The following is an 11,454-nucleotide window of genomic DNA, read 5'->3' as shown; positions in this document are numbered from 1 at the left end:
AGTTACTCATACTCGTCTGAGCGATAATATTGATTGTTCTATGTTTTAACCCGGTACAAAGCCCAAAGACGGTCCAAAGATTGAAACTAATAACTATTTGCCCAGGCTGAGTGGTGTTTTCGCATCTACCACGAAATGTAGGAACACCTTCGCTTCCACCAGGGGCTCGCCTCCAGTTCCAGAAACCCACCTAATCAATTGCGCCCAAGTCGCTCCTCCAGGTCCTGGGTGAGTCTATAGGCAGGCAAATAACCCCCGTCTCCATCAGCATCCCCATTCTCACTTGCCCTCCGCAGGCGTGGGTTTGGATGGGTATCCGAGGTGCCTCCCAAGCTGGTATATCCCATATCGTACAGCGAGCAATATGTCAAGCCAAGATGGCGGATAAAGGCCCAAATTTCCGCATAATGCCAATCGATCACCGGGTGCACGCGCATGAAATCCGGCCACCCTTGGTCTGTCCGATCAAAGTGCGTCAACTTCGCACCGTGTGGATCGGTCCGCCGTGTGCCCACGAAGATGGCCCGGATCCCTGGATGCCGCGCCAGGTAGTCCTCGAAGGTGGAGCGCAGCGTGGTGGCTGGGGGGCGGTGGTGTATTTTGTGATCTGGAGGTGGTACGCTTCGGCAGAAGTGACGACGAAGTCTTCGACAGCGGGGAAAGGGTCCGGTGGGAGGGCGTAGATGGCGGGTATCGTGGAAATAGCAGAGGGGGTTTCCTCCGGAGTAGTAGTATCACAGCCAGCTTGTATGCTGGCGTCATTGGACTGTGCCATGCTCGAGTATGGGTGTAAGCCGGCGAGGAAGAGGATCAGCATAACCAGGCAGTCTTTGCCGCCGTTGTAGGAGACGGACAGCTCCGAGAACTTGTATTGTGAGAGGGCTTTGGAGACGACGTCCAGCGAGATGCGTGTCTGTTGCTGGACCGAACCGAGGAGGGAGTCGGGCGGGTGTGACTCCGCGAGGAAGGCTTGAACGCGGGCGTGGATGCGCGCAATCACCGTGGTGAGCGGGGGGATATGGTCTTCATCGGCGTCTGCAGCATTAGCGGCATTGCCATTGACATGCGCGAGCGCCGATCCGTTCTGCTTCCGGGGTGTTGTCGAGCTTGGATTGTATACAGTGGTGGGCGACTCAGCCGCGCGGGGCTCGAGCGGGTTCGCGGAGAAGGGGCGAAAGGGTCGTAGATGGTCCTGCGCACATGTCGAGGATTGCGCAGAGACCGATGGCTCATCCAGCCTCTCTTCGGGTGCCACAAGCTGGGCCATTATGCAGGAGAGTGGCTTGCAGGAGAACAATTGAGGTCGAGGCGGGGAGAGTGGGTTTCTCGGCACTCGGGGGAATCCAGAATGATCTAATCCCATGTGGGGGGGTTTGCTGGAAAGAGTCCGGGAAACGCCCGAGGCCGAAGTAGAAGTGGAAGTGGAAACTGAAACCGAAACCGAGATCTTGCAGCCATGGAAAGCAGACCGTTGGAATCTGAATTTAAGGAACGATCGGCATTGGCCTAGAGGGGGGGGGGGGGTTGATTGTGCATCGAATCTTCTCGCAACCCCCGCGTCGGGGCTTATCGGGCGTGCCAACGAGGACGTGGTGAGTAGTTACGGCGTACTCCCAAAAAGGAGTGAAAAGGGTTTCAATTCGGGGATGAAAGTACATAGACCCTTGTTGATTGCGCCTGTCGCAGCTGTGATACAGCTAAGAATCATGGTAATAAGAAATAAAATTACGAGGTATGAGATGAGGCATCCATGAATCCATGAATCGGCAGAGTTCTCAAGATCTATCCCCGAACGCCAGAATGTTCATGCCTTCCGGATCAACCCAGTACCTTCATCTTTTTCTTCTTTTTCTTCTCATCGCCTCCAGTTTTGCGCCCCTTCTGCCAATCCCGCCAGGTCCCAATGCGCTCCTCTCGAGTGTCCTCCCACGCCTTGTCCTGATCCCGTTTGCGCTTGCGCGCGTCTAACTCTTCTTCTTCCTTGCGCTTCTCGCGACCTTCCTCCTGCATGCGTGCCTTGGTCTGGCGACGCCGCCGGGCTTCTTCCTCGAGAAGCACCTGGGTGGCCTTCTTCCGCCATTCCACCTTGAACTCTTCGGTTTTGAGTTCGGGCGAGTCCACCGTGTACTTGTGTTCGCGGATCAGGAGTCGCCGGGCGTCGGCGATACACTCATCGAGGTAGGTGCGCTCTTTCTCGTCGAGGAGGGCCGTTTGCGCTTTCTTGAGGCGATCGAAGGCATCGGGCGCGGCTGGGTTCTTGGTCTTATCGGGATGAATGAGGAGGGATTTCTTGCGGTATTGGACTTTTATGTCCTTCTCAGTCACACCGGGCTGGAGATCGAGCACGGCGTAGCTGTTGAGTACATGAATTAGTCGCGGACATCGTAGGTACGATATAGCTCCACTCACGCATCGAGAGAGAATGCCTTGCGGATGCGATCGATTTCCGCATCCTGGAATTGCGCGTCAGTCGGGCCTAGATTGTATCGCTGTCAAAGAGAAGGAAACTCACCTTGGTAAATTCTGAAGCCTCTCGCTCCAGCGAGTCGAGAATGTCCTGGTCCAGCTCGTCGTCCGCCATGGAGGGAAAGTGTCGAGGCAACGCGATCGATCGGCCTAGCGGTAGGAGAGATAAGCTGGCTTATCGGGCGCTGAGTCAGCGAAAAAAAAGTTGCGGCAGCCGAAAGTTTGAAGGTGGAAAGGCTGCGATAAGACATTTTAAACCCTCCAACATACCATAAACTACTATGGCTCCGCCGCGAGTGTCTCGTGGGAAAGGCCCCAAGTCAAAGCATGACTCTGACAGGACCTTGAAACGCAAGCGCGGTGAGGACGAGCTGTCCTCACTCGCCCAAAAAGTCGAAGACCTCGACCTCAAGGCTACCCCCAAATCCTTCTCCGACTTGCCTCTCTCCGATCCCACCGCACGGGGCCTAGCTGCCTCACACTTCAAGACCCTGACCGACATTCAGTCCCGCGCGATCAACCATGCCCTCAAGGGACGCGATATCCTCGGCGCTGCCAAAACCGGGAGCGGCAAAACGCTGGCTTTCTTGGTCCCTGTGCTTGAGAATCTCTACCGCAAGCAATGGACCGAGTATGATGGCCTTGGTGCGCTCATCCTCGCACCGACCCGCGAGCTTGCCATTCAGATCTTCGAGGTCCTACGCAAGGTGGGTCGATACCATGCCTTCTCTGCCGGACTGGTCATAGGCGGCAAGAGTTTGCGCGAGGAACAAGAACGATTGGGGCGGATGAACATTCTGGTTTGCACTCCGGGACGCATGCTCCAGCATCTGGACCAGACAGCCATGCTCGAGACCAACAACATGCAGCTTTTGGTGATGGATGAGGCAGATCGAATCTTGGATATGGGTTTCCAGAAGACAGTGGACGCTATCGTTGACCACCTTCCCAAGAAACGCCAAACGATGCTTTTCAGTGCCACCCAAACGAAGAAGGTGGGAGATTTGGCTCGCCTGAGTCTACAGGACCCCGAGTACGTCGCTGTCCACGAGGCTGCCGCCTCAGCAACACCGTCAACCCTTCAGCAACACTACACAATCACTCCGCTGGAATCGAAGCTCGATGTCCTATGGAGTTTCATTCGCAGTAACCTCAAGTCCAAGACCGTGGTTTTCTTGTCCTCTGGCAAGCAGGTTCGGTTCGTGTATGAGTCGTTCCGACACCTCCAGCCTGGTATTCCGTTGATGCACTTGCACGGCAAACAAAAGCAAGGTGGCCGGCTTGACATTACCACCAAATTTTCCCAGTCCCAGCATGCAGTTCTGTTCGCGACGGATGTTGCTGCCCGGGGACTTGACTTCCCTGCAGTTGACTGGGTCATCCAGGTGGACTGCCCGGAAGATAGCGATACCTATATTCACCGGGTCGGGAGAACGGCGCGGTACGAGCGAGTAGGTCGCGCCGTGCTCTTCTTGGACCCCAGTGAGGAGAAGGGTATGCTCAAGCGACTAGAGCAAAAGAAAGTGCCGATCGAGAGGATTAATATCAAAGCGAACAAGCAGCAGAGCATCAAGAATCAACTGCAAAATATGTGCTTCAAGGACCCCGAGCTGAAGTATCTTGGTCAGAAAGCCTTTATCTCTTACGTCAAGTCTATCTATGTGCAAAAGGATAAGGAAGTTTTCATCCTGAAGGAGCTGAAGCTGGAGGAGTTTGCGGGCAGTCTGGGTCTCCCTGGTGCCCCGCGCATCAAGTTTATCAAGGGAGACGATACCAAAGAGCGCAAGAACTCCTCCTGGAAGATGGCTCACCTGTCTGGCTCCGAAGATTCGGACGGGGAGGGCGGGGCCAAGACGGCTAAGAAGGACGAGAACCAGGTCCGGACGCGCTACGACCGCATGTTTGAGCGACGAAACCAGGATGTCCTGGCTGAGCACTACTCCAAACTTATCAATGACGATGGCACGTTGGTTGCCATCGGTGCCGGAAATGACGCTGGTGAGGATGCAGACGAGGATGCCGATTTCCTGTCCATCAAGCGTCGCTTTGCTGCTGGTGACGACAACCTCGGCCATGTCGACTCGGACTCGGACTCGGACTCGGCAGAGTCTGGCTTCGAGAAGAAGGAAACCAAGGTCGTCCACCTGGATGGCCAGGACCCGCTGGTCATCGACTCCAAGCGCCGCGAGAAGCTCCTCAAATCGAAGAAGAAGCTGCTCAAGTTCAAGGGCAAGGGCACCAAACTTGTTTTCGACGACGAGGGCAATGCCCACGAGCTGTACGAGATGGAGGACGAGGAGCAGTTCAAGGCTCGCGGCGACGCCGATACCCAGCGCGAGCGTTTCCTGGCCGAGGAGACCGAGCGCACGCGTCACGCCGATCTCCAGGACAAGGAGGTCGCCCGCGACAAGCGTCGCGAGAAGAAGGAGAAGCGGAAGGCCCGCGAGCGTGCCCTTGCCGAGGAGGAAGCAGGAGAGGAGGATGGCACTGGTCATGGGCTGCCCTTTGTGCCTTTCGAGATCCCCGGCTCGGACTCCGCGTCCGAAGGCGAAACGGAGGCACCGAGGCCCAGCAAGAAGCAGCGCGTCTCCTTTGCAGAGCCCCACTCCGACAGCGAGGAAGGTTCCCGCAAGAAGAGCAACAAGGGCAAGCAGGTTGCTGCCCAGCCCCAGATCGAAACTTTGGCAGATCTCGAGGCGCTGGCCAGTGGCTTGTTGGATTAATGTGCATACACTCTACGGACTGGCGTACTCCTGGGCGTCTTCTGCTTGCTTTTTTTCTTTATTCCATGTGCTAGCGACGCCTCTAAAAGCATTGATTGTGTTCCATTCAGCATAAAGTACATAGTGAAACGAAATCTATTCTGACGACGCGTCAATCATATTTTAAGAACCATGCCGAATTAGATCTATTGCAGTCTATAACAACTGTGGACAATATGCAGCACTGCGGCTGTCAAGACCTAGGTAAGCTTGTTTTCTGGAAAACTAACAATCGAAGCTAAACAAAAATGTCAGGACCCCGCGAACGCAAGTGGAGCCGCGAGAGGTTTTTTTCATGTCATACTTTCCACTTCGAGCGCGCCCTCCTGTCCAGTCATCGCAGCGTGCAAGCACGCCATCGCAAATTCCGGGCGTGCAGACTTCGGCTTTAGAAATCCAGCATGGCTTTCTTTCTTTCATTCTTTGCCCCGACTTACGGCTGTCATTGGCATCGATATTTGTCATATCGTGGATGATCTGGGGTAGCCGCGTGCGGGTCACGGGATTTTAGGGCTTGGTGAGTCTGCAGAGATGTCAACAACTTAACCCGAAAAGGGTCGATGTGCTGATGCAGCAGCAGATCTATTGATCATTGAGCTCGCTTTCAGCAGTCACTCTTGTTTCCCTGTCTTTATTACGGGAACCCCACTGCCTGGTTGGCACATCCACATCATGGCGGCCGTATCAGACCCTGAGAAGAACCCGGGCGAGCCCAAGGCACAGGACTATGTCGGCGGTCTTTCTGCGACACCCTTTGTTAACGCCGACAAGCTGGCTCGCCGACTGTCTGCACGACAGGTGCAGATGATTGCGATCGGCGGTACTATCGGCACTGGCTTGTTCCTGGGGACCGGCACGTCTCTTACCAAGGGCGGGCCCGCGTCCACCCTCATCGCCTACGCTATCTGCGGTGGCATTGTTTTCATCACAATGCTCAGCTTGGGTGAGATGGCTGCCTTTGTGCCCGTTGCCGGGTCATTTTGCACTTTTGCGGGGTGGGTGGTGGCATCCCTGGGCCTTCTGGCTAACGTTACATTCGGCCTACGGTGACTAACTCTATTTTGGGCAGGCGCTTTGTCGATGATGCATTGGGCTTCGCGTTGACATGGAATTACTGGTTTAATGATGCTGTATCTACGGCGTCCGATATTATTGCTCTTCAGCTGCTGCTGGAGTTTTGGACAGATAATTTCCCGGGCTGGGCAATTAGCTTGATCTTCTTGATTGTGGTAATCGCGCTGAATGTTCTTTCAGTCCGCGTCTATGGCGAGGTATGATCAAATTCCCGAACGGATGTGTATTTATTCGATATTTACTAACTTGGTTCTTCTAGGTTGAATACTGGTTGAGCTTACTTAAAGTCATCACAATTGTGGTATGTTGGCGTTGCGCCACTCCCCCCACATCTTAGTGCGGGCGCTAATGTCCTTATAGATCTTTATCATTCTTGGCATTGCTGTTAACTGTGGCGGGAACACTGATCACGAATACATTGGCGGCAAAAATTGGTATATCGGAGATGCCCCCTTCGTCGGTGGCATTGGTGGATTTGCCTCTGTCTTCGTGACAGCCTCATTTGCCTAGTACGTTTATAAACATATCTTCTTCTCACGATATTCCCACTAACGCCCTCTAGCGGTGGCACTGAGTCCATCGCCATCACTGCCGGTGAAACGAAAAACCCCGCTAAGAACCTGCCCAAGGTCGTGCGCAATGTCTTCTGGCGTATCGTGCTCTTCTACCTGCTCTCCATCCTAATCGTCGGCCTCAATGTACCCTACAACTACCCGGGCCTCTCAGATGGCAATACTCGCACCAGCCCGTTCACCATTGTCTTCCAACAGGCCGGCAGTAAGGCCGCTGGTAGCTTCATCAACGCTGTCATCATGACTTCCGTCATCTCTGCAGCCAACCACGCCCTCTTCGCTGGCTCCCGTCTGATGTACACACTTGCGGTCGACGGTTATGCGCCTCGATGTTTCGGCCACTTGAACCGTTTCCACGTACCATGGGTCGCTGTGTTGGCGACCTCTGTCATCAGTGGACTGTGCTTCGGGGCTAGCTATATCGGCGCTGGCAAGCTGTGGTCGTGGCTGCAGAACATCGTCGGGGTCTCTAACCAGCTATCCTGGATCTGTATCGGCCTCGCTTCGCTCCGCTTCCGCGGCGCCATTCGCGCGCAGGGTCTCGAGCACCTCCTCCCCTTTAAGAACTGGACGTATCCTTACGGCCCGATCTTTGCTGTCGGCCTGAACATCGTCCTCGTCCTCGTCCAAGGATGGAAATGCTTCAGCCCGCACTTCAAAAGTGTCGACTTTGTATCATACTACATTGAAATCCCTATCATGATTGTTATGTTCCTGGCCTGGAAGCTGTTAAAGCGCACACGGTTCGTCCGAAAATCCGAGATGGACCTCTGCACAGATCGGTATGATGGTGGCCAGGAGGATGGTCTTTATCGAGAGGACATTGCCGAGGAGGAGACCCGACAAGGAATCCTCCCGAAGGTGCAGCGCTTTGGCCAGTGGTTGTTCTTCTAATATCGGTGTTGATGCATTACTGGCTTTTCCTGCCTTCAATCATCTCTTTCAGTACTACAGACGTTGATAACACGGACTCGGTGATTCTGAATAGCGTTCTGCATCTCCTCCGCAGAACTTCTCTTAGTTTGCCTAGTTATAGGCCATGCTTGCTTTGCAGCGGCGTTCGTTCTGTTTCGCTGTCATAAACATCTGAGGTGGTTAGCACGGCAATCCGAGCTTCGATATGTAGCTAATAATCTGACTGTCTTCCTGTTCGCATAATCCAGTAGCCGTCCTGTCTCATCTAGCCTGGGTTCAGAATGTGTGGCCCGTTCTGTGAGCTTAGTATAACGGAGTTGAACAGGAATGCCGAGCAAATAAACAAATGAATTCCGACTGGGTGGCTCGGGCAAGCTAGCGTTTGACCGACAAATCGAATGCTACTTTATTTAAGGGGCGGGTTTTATCAGACCGCGTTAAGCATGCTAACTCTTTGGATTGAGGTGGGCGAGCTATTACCCGTTCTGAGAATAGTTTACTTGCCTTGCCAATTTCGCACCTACCACCATTGAGACTCCCTACCTAATCCAATACTCTTATTCCCTCTTTCGTGCTAGCTTCTCGACATCATTCGTATCAAAAGAATTATCATGCAAAATAAACGTATGCGATACTTAACTGCCTGACGAAACCGGAGCCAGCTTTGCGGCTTTGCTTTCGGGTATGTACCTGAAAGAAGCCCCGGTCCAATTGTACTTGGCTTCAGCATTTGCGAAGGATGCTGAACACCTTGGGATGAGTATAGTATGGGAATTTATGCATCATGATGGGGAACCAATGAAGGCTCCTCTCCAGAGAGTGGGTTGTGATCTCATAATGTTCAGGGTCCCAATGTTTTCGGTTGACATTTCGTGGATATAAGGCCTACCTATGAATGACCTGACTGAAAACTGTCGGCGAGTGTTTATTCAATTTGCCGAAGATGAATGTGGCTCTTAAGGTTACACCGTTTCTTATTCTGTACCTATATTTTCAATATGGAGCCAGATTTTACTAATATAGTAGGTATGTTAAGCATATTATTGGAGTGCTGTAAATCCTCGAAAAGTTTTGCATAAATTGTACACTGATATATAAGTGCTCGACCACGTGTCCTGTATGCCTGATGAATATCCCAACCACAATGCATTCCTGATAATTGCGATGGAATAAATGATGAAATGGAAATGAGAAAAAGCGATGCTAGACCGCCCCCTTCCCATACCGCGAAACGCCATGCCATGTCTTGAAAACCATAACTGTAGGGGTACTCGCAGGAAAGGAAAAAAAAGAAAACCAAAACAAAAAGAAAACCAAACGGACATAGGAAAAAAATGTGGTGAGTCAATCCTGCAGCAAAGGTGCCAGTCGGATCCAGCCCAGAGAGTCACCGAGATTAGAATGGAGGATCACTGAAAGCACAACAGCTGAATCAACAGCAACAGAAGAGCATAAGAGAGTCATCGTGTCTGTAACCGTACACGTCGGGATATCAGAGCTTTTGACGATCTGCAAGCAAACGGAAATTCAAAAAAATAAAAAGTCAGCACAATTATTTCCTGCTGCTTGCACCGAAATTAAGCAAATGCGCCGTGCTAGAAAGGGTATAACAATCACTCCCTGTAGACCCTGCTGCAGGGATGGCGGATTATACAGTACAAGGTAGCCTCCGGGGCGATTGAGAGAAAGAGAGTGAGAGAGAGAGAAGTAGTGTAGAGGAATGAGGAGTTTTCAAAAGGGGTGCCCCCGTCAACCATTCACCATGTCATCCAGAGCCATTTTGCGACGTTTGACGGGTCGAGGCTCTTGGCTTTCGGCTTCGGTGGTGGGATTTGTAGACACCCGGGTTGGCGCAGATAATGAGTGGCCAATCGATCCCGGTGAGGGAAAGTCTATTAGGCCGAGATGTCGTGGCACCGGATCGAGGGGACCGGCCGCAGATGATGAGCGGTGGTGGGATGGAGAGTGCGAGAAGGCCGAGCTCGTTGGTGGTTGCCGCTGTGCCGGGGACCTGGGCTCCCTGGGATGATCTTCCCGGCCGGAAGAACTCCAACTAGCGGGGTATGGATCACTTAGGCGATGTGCATGATGTGGCGGCGGCGGAGGTCCAGGACTGGCGGTTGCGTGGTAGATCGGTGGCAGTCGAACAGGTGACTCTAGATACGGTTCGCGAGGGCCCTGAGGAATACGAGGGTCGCTTAATGGCTGATGCATCGTATTGCTGGGAGGCTCGGCGTAGGGTGAATAGAGCAATCCCGGCGGATGATGTTGTGAAGGAGACGTTGGCGGTGGTAACGCTGGGCTGGCATACAGTGGAAATCGTCTCTCCATCCCCGGGGGGATCGTCCCAGGCTTGAGTACTGGGTTGAATCCAGCTGTGATCGGGACAAATGCGGGCGGCGGAGGCGCTGGCGGCGCATAATTAGGCGGACCAGATGCAGAAAAGGGCCGCCTTCCCACCGGGGCCGGTATCGACGGAGACGGATCCATCGGTCGAGACAGAGGAAATACAGAAGCAGACCACCGGTGTGATTGACCACCGCGCGGGACTCGCATTGCTGCACTCGCTGGTCCTGGTTCACTGATTCCCTGAAGATCGGTCATCGGTCTTAATTCACGGGATGATGTTGCTCGATGCATGGCGGTTCTCTGGGAGGCCGCCGATGGCTGGGCTTCCGCGGGCACAGCCGAACTGTCCATCGGAGTGGAATAGGAGCGCAGAGAAGAATCTTCCGCTTTCAACGGCGGCCGTCCTCGTTTCTTGTGCGTGACATCTACGCATGAAGACTTTGGTTTCATTCAGAATCAGCCGTGAGATTAGGTAGAATGCATAGCATTTACTTACGGCCTTGCCAGCGAGAACACATCTTCGACATGGGCGCGCTGGGTCACATCCGAGATGCTTCTTCTTGCAGTTCACACAAGCCGATGCTACATGAGCTTTAGTCCGCCGGGTTGATTTCTGCGCCAGTGACCTGGTCGGTGGTCCCGCGATCGATGGATCCACGGTTGAGAGTGGTAGATAAGGCGGGGCGCCCAGGACGGGGCGTGGGGAGCCCCCAAATGCGGGGGTGGTGGTCCGCTTCTTTCTCCATACCGCGACGGTGGAATATGCGCCGGTGGAGGTGCACTCACCACCGCCAGGGGTTGGGATAATGCTGGTCTGGGAACTGTAGCGCTGGCCGTGACCTCATCGGCCCCGTTGGTCACGGCCGGCGACGATACTGGCGGGTATCCTAGAAAAGGCTGGGGGTCTTCGGATGTCACCGCGGGCTCTTCGGCCGGCAGGGAGCCCGACATAGATTGACGGGGGGAGGATCCCGAGGGCTATACCCACGAGCATTGGAAGGCCACGGTCGATTCAACGGCAGCCGCTCTGGGCCTGAGTTGAATCGGGGCTGTCCGAACTGGGCGGTCGTGAGGCTCGGAGGATGAAGCACGAGTGGCTGCATCGGGCGTCAGGCGGCAACAGGAAATGGCCCACGGGGGCAAATATCAGGAAGTGGAACGTTTGTCTTCCTGATCGATCTGAACTGGACGGGGATCGTGTTCACTAGAGAGGACCACTGATGCGTTGTGCCGTTGAAGGTAGCATATCTGGAAAACGGCTCCCGGGCACAATCCTGGACGCTGGACGGAACTTGGAAGGGGGTTGGGACGGGATA

The 11,454-nt window shown here is 54.0% G+C and overlaps 5 protein-coding genes across 5 annotated transcripts; 2 read left to right on the top strand and 3 right to left on the bottom strand.

The window, feature by feature from the left end:
* Positions 1-475: 475 nt before the first annotated feature.
* On the bottom strand, positions 476-1,267 carry N7482_006457 (FAD synthase; the record flags this gene model as incomplete). The annotated part of the gene is made up of 1 exon (XM_056688582.1): positions 476-1,267. The coding sequence occupies one exon, from the start codon at positions 1,265-1,267 to the stop codon at positions 476-478; it is 792 nt and encodes a 263-aa protein (XP_056541011.1).
* A 551-nt stretch (positions 1,268-1,818) lies between these two features.
* On the bottom strand, positions 1,819-2,581 carry N7482_006456 (uncharacterized protein; the record flags this gene model as incomplete). The annotated part of the gene is made up of 3 exons (XM_056688581.1): positions 1,819-2,353; positions 2,410-2,453; positions 2,513-2,581. 3 exons carry the CDS (start codon positions 2,579-2,581, stop codon positions 1,819-1,821), a joined length of 648 nt encoding a protein of 215 aa, XP_056541010.1.
* Positions 2,582-2,747: 166 nt separating this feature from the next.
* Positions 2,748-5,189, top strand: dbp4 (RNA-dependent ATPase HCA4; the record flags this gene model as incomplete). Its single annotated transcript, XM_056688580.1, has 1 exon — positions 2,748-5,189. The coding sequence occupies one exon, from the start codon at positions 2,748-2,750 to the stop codon at positions 5,187-5,189; it is 2,442 nt and encodes an 813-aa protein (XP_056541009.1).
* A 711-nt stretch (positions 5,190-5,900) lies between these two features.
* N7482_006454 (amino acid permease) lies at positions 5,901-7,768 on the top strand (the record flags this gene model as incomplete). Its single annotated transcript, XM_056688579.1, has 5 exons — positions 5,901-6,223; positions 6,298-6,499; positions 6,562-6,603; positions 6,663-6,811; positions 6,865-7,768. 5 exons carry the CDS (start codon positions 5,901-5,903, stop codon positions 7,766-7,768), a joined length of 1,620 nt encoding a protein of 539 aa, XP_056541008.1.
* Positions 7,769-9,538: 1,770 nt separating this feature from the next.
* On the bottom strand, positions 9,539-11,241 carry sclB (uncharacterized protein; the record flags this gene model as incomplete). Its single annotated transcript, XM_056688578.1, has 3 exons — positions 9,539-10,576; positions 10,635-10,947; positions 11,057-11,241. 3 exons carry the CDS (start codon positions 11,239-11,241, stop codon positions 9,539-9,541), a joined length of 1,536 nt encoding a protein of 511 aa, XP_056541007.1.
* Positions 11,242-11,454: the final 213 nt, after the last annotated feature.

This window comes from Penicillium canariense (genome assembly GCF_028826845.1).
Source record: "Penicillium canariense strain IBT 26290 chromosome Unknown utg000004l_segment0_segment0, whole genome shotgun sequence".
NCBI lineage: Eukaryota > Fungi > Ascomycota > Eurotiomycetes > Eurotiales > Aspergillaceae > Penicillium > Penicillium canariense.
This window is presented reverse-complemented; position numbering and strand designations above follow the sequence as displayed.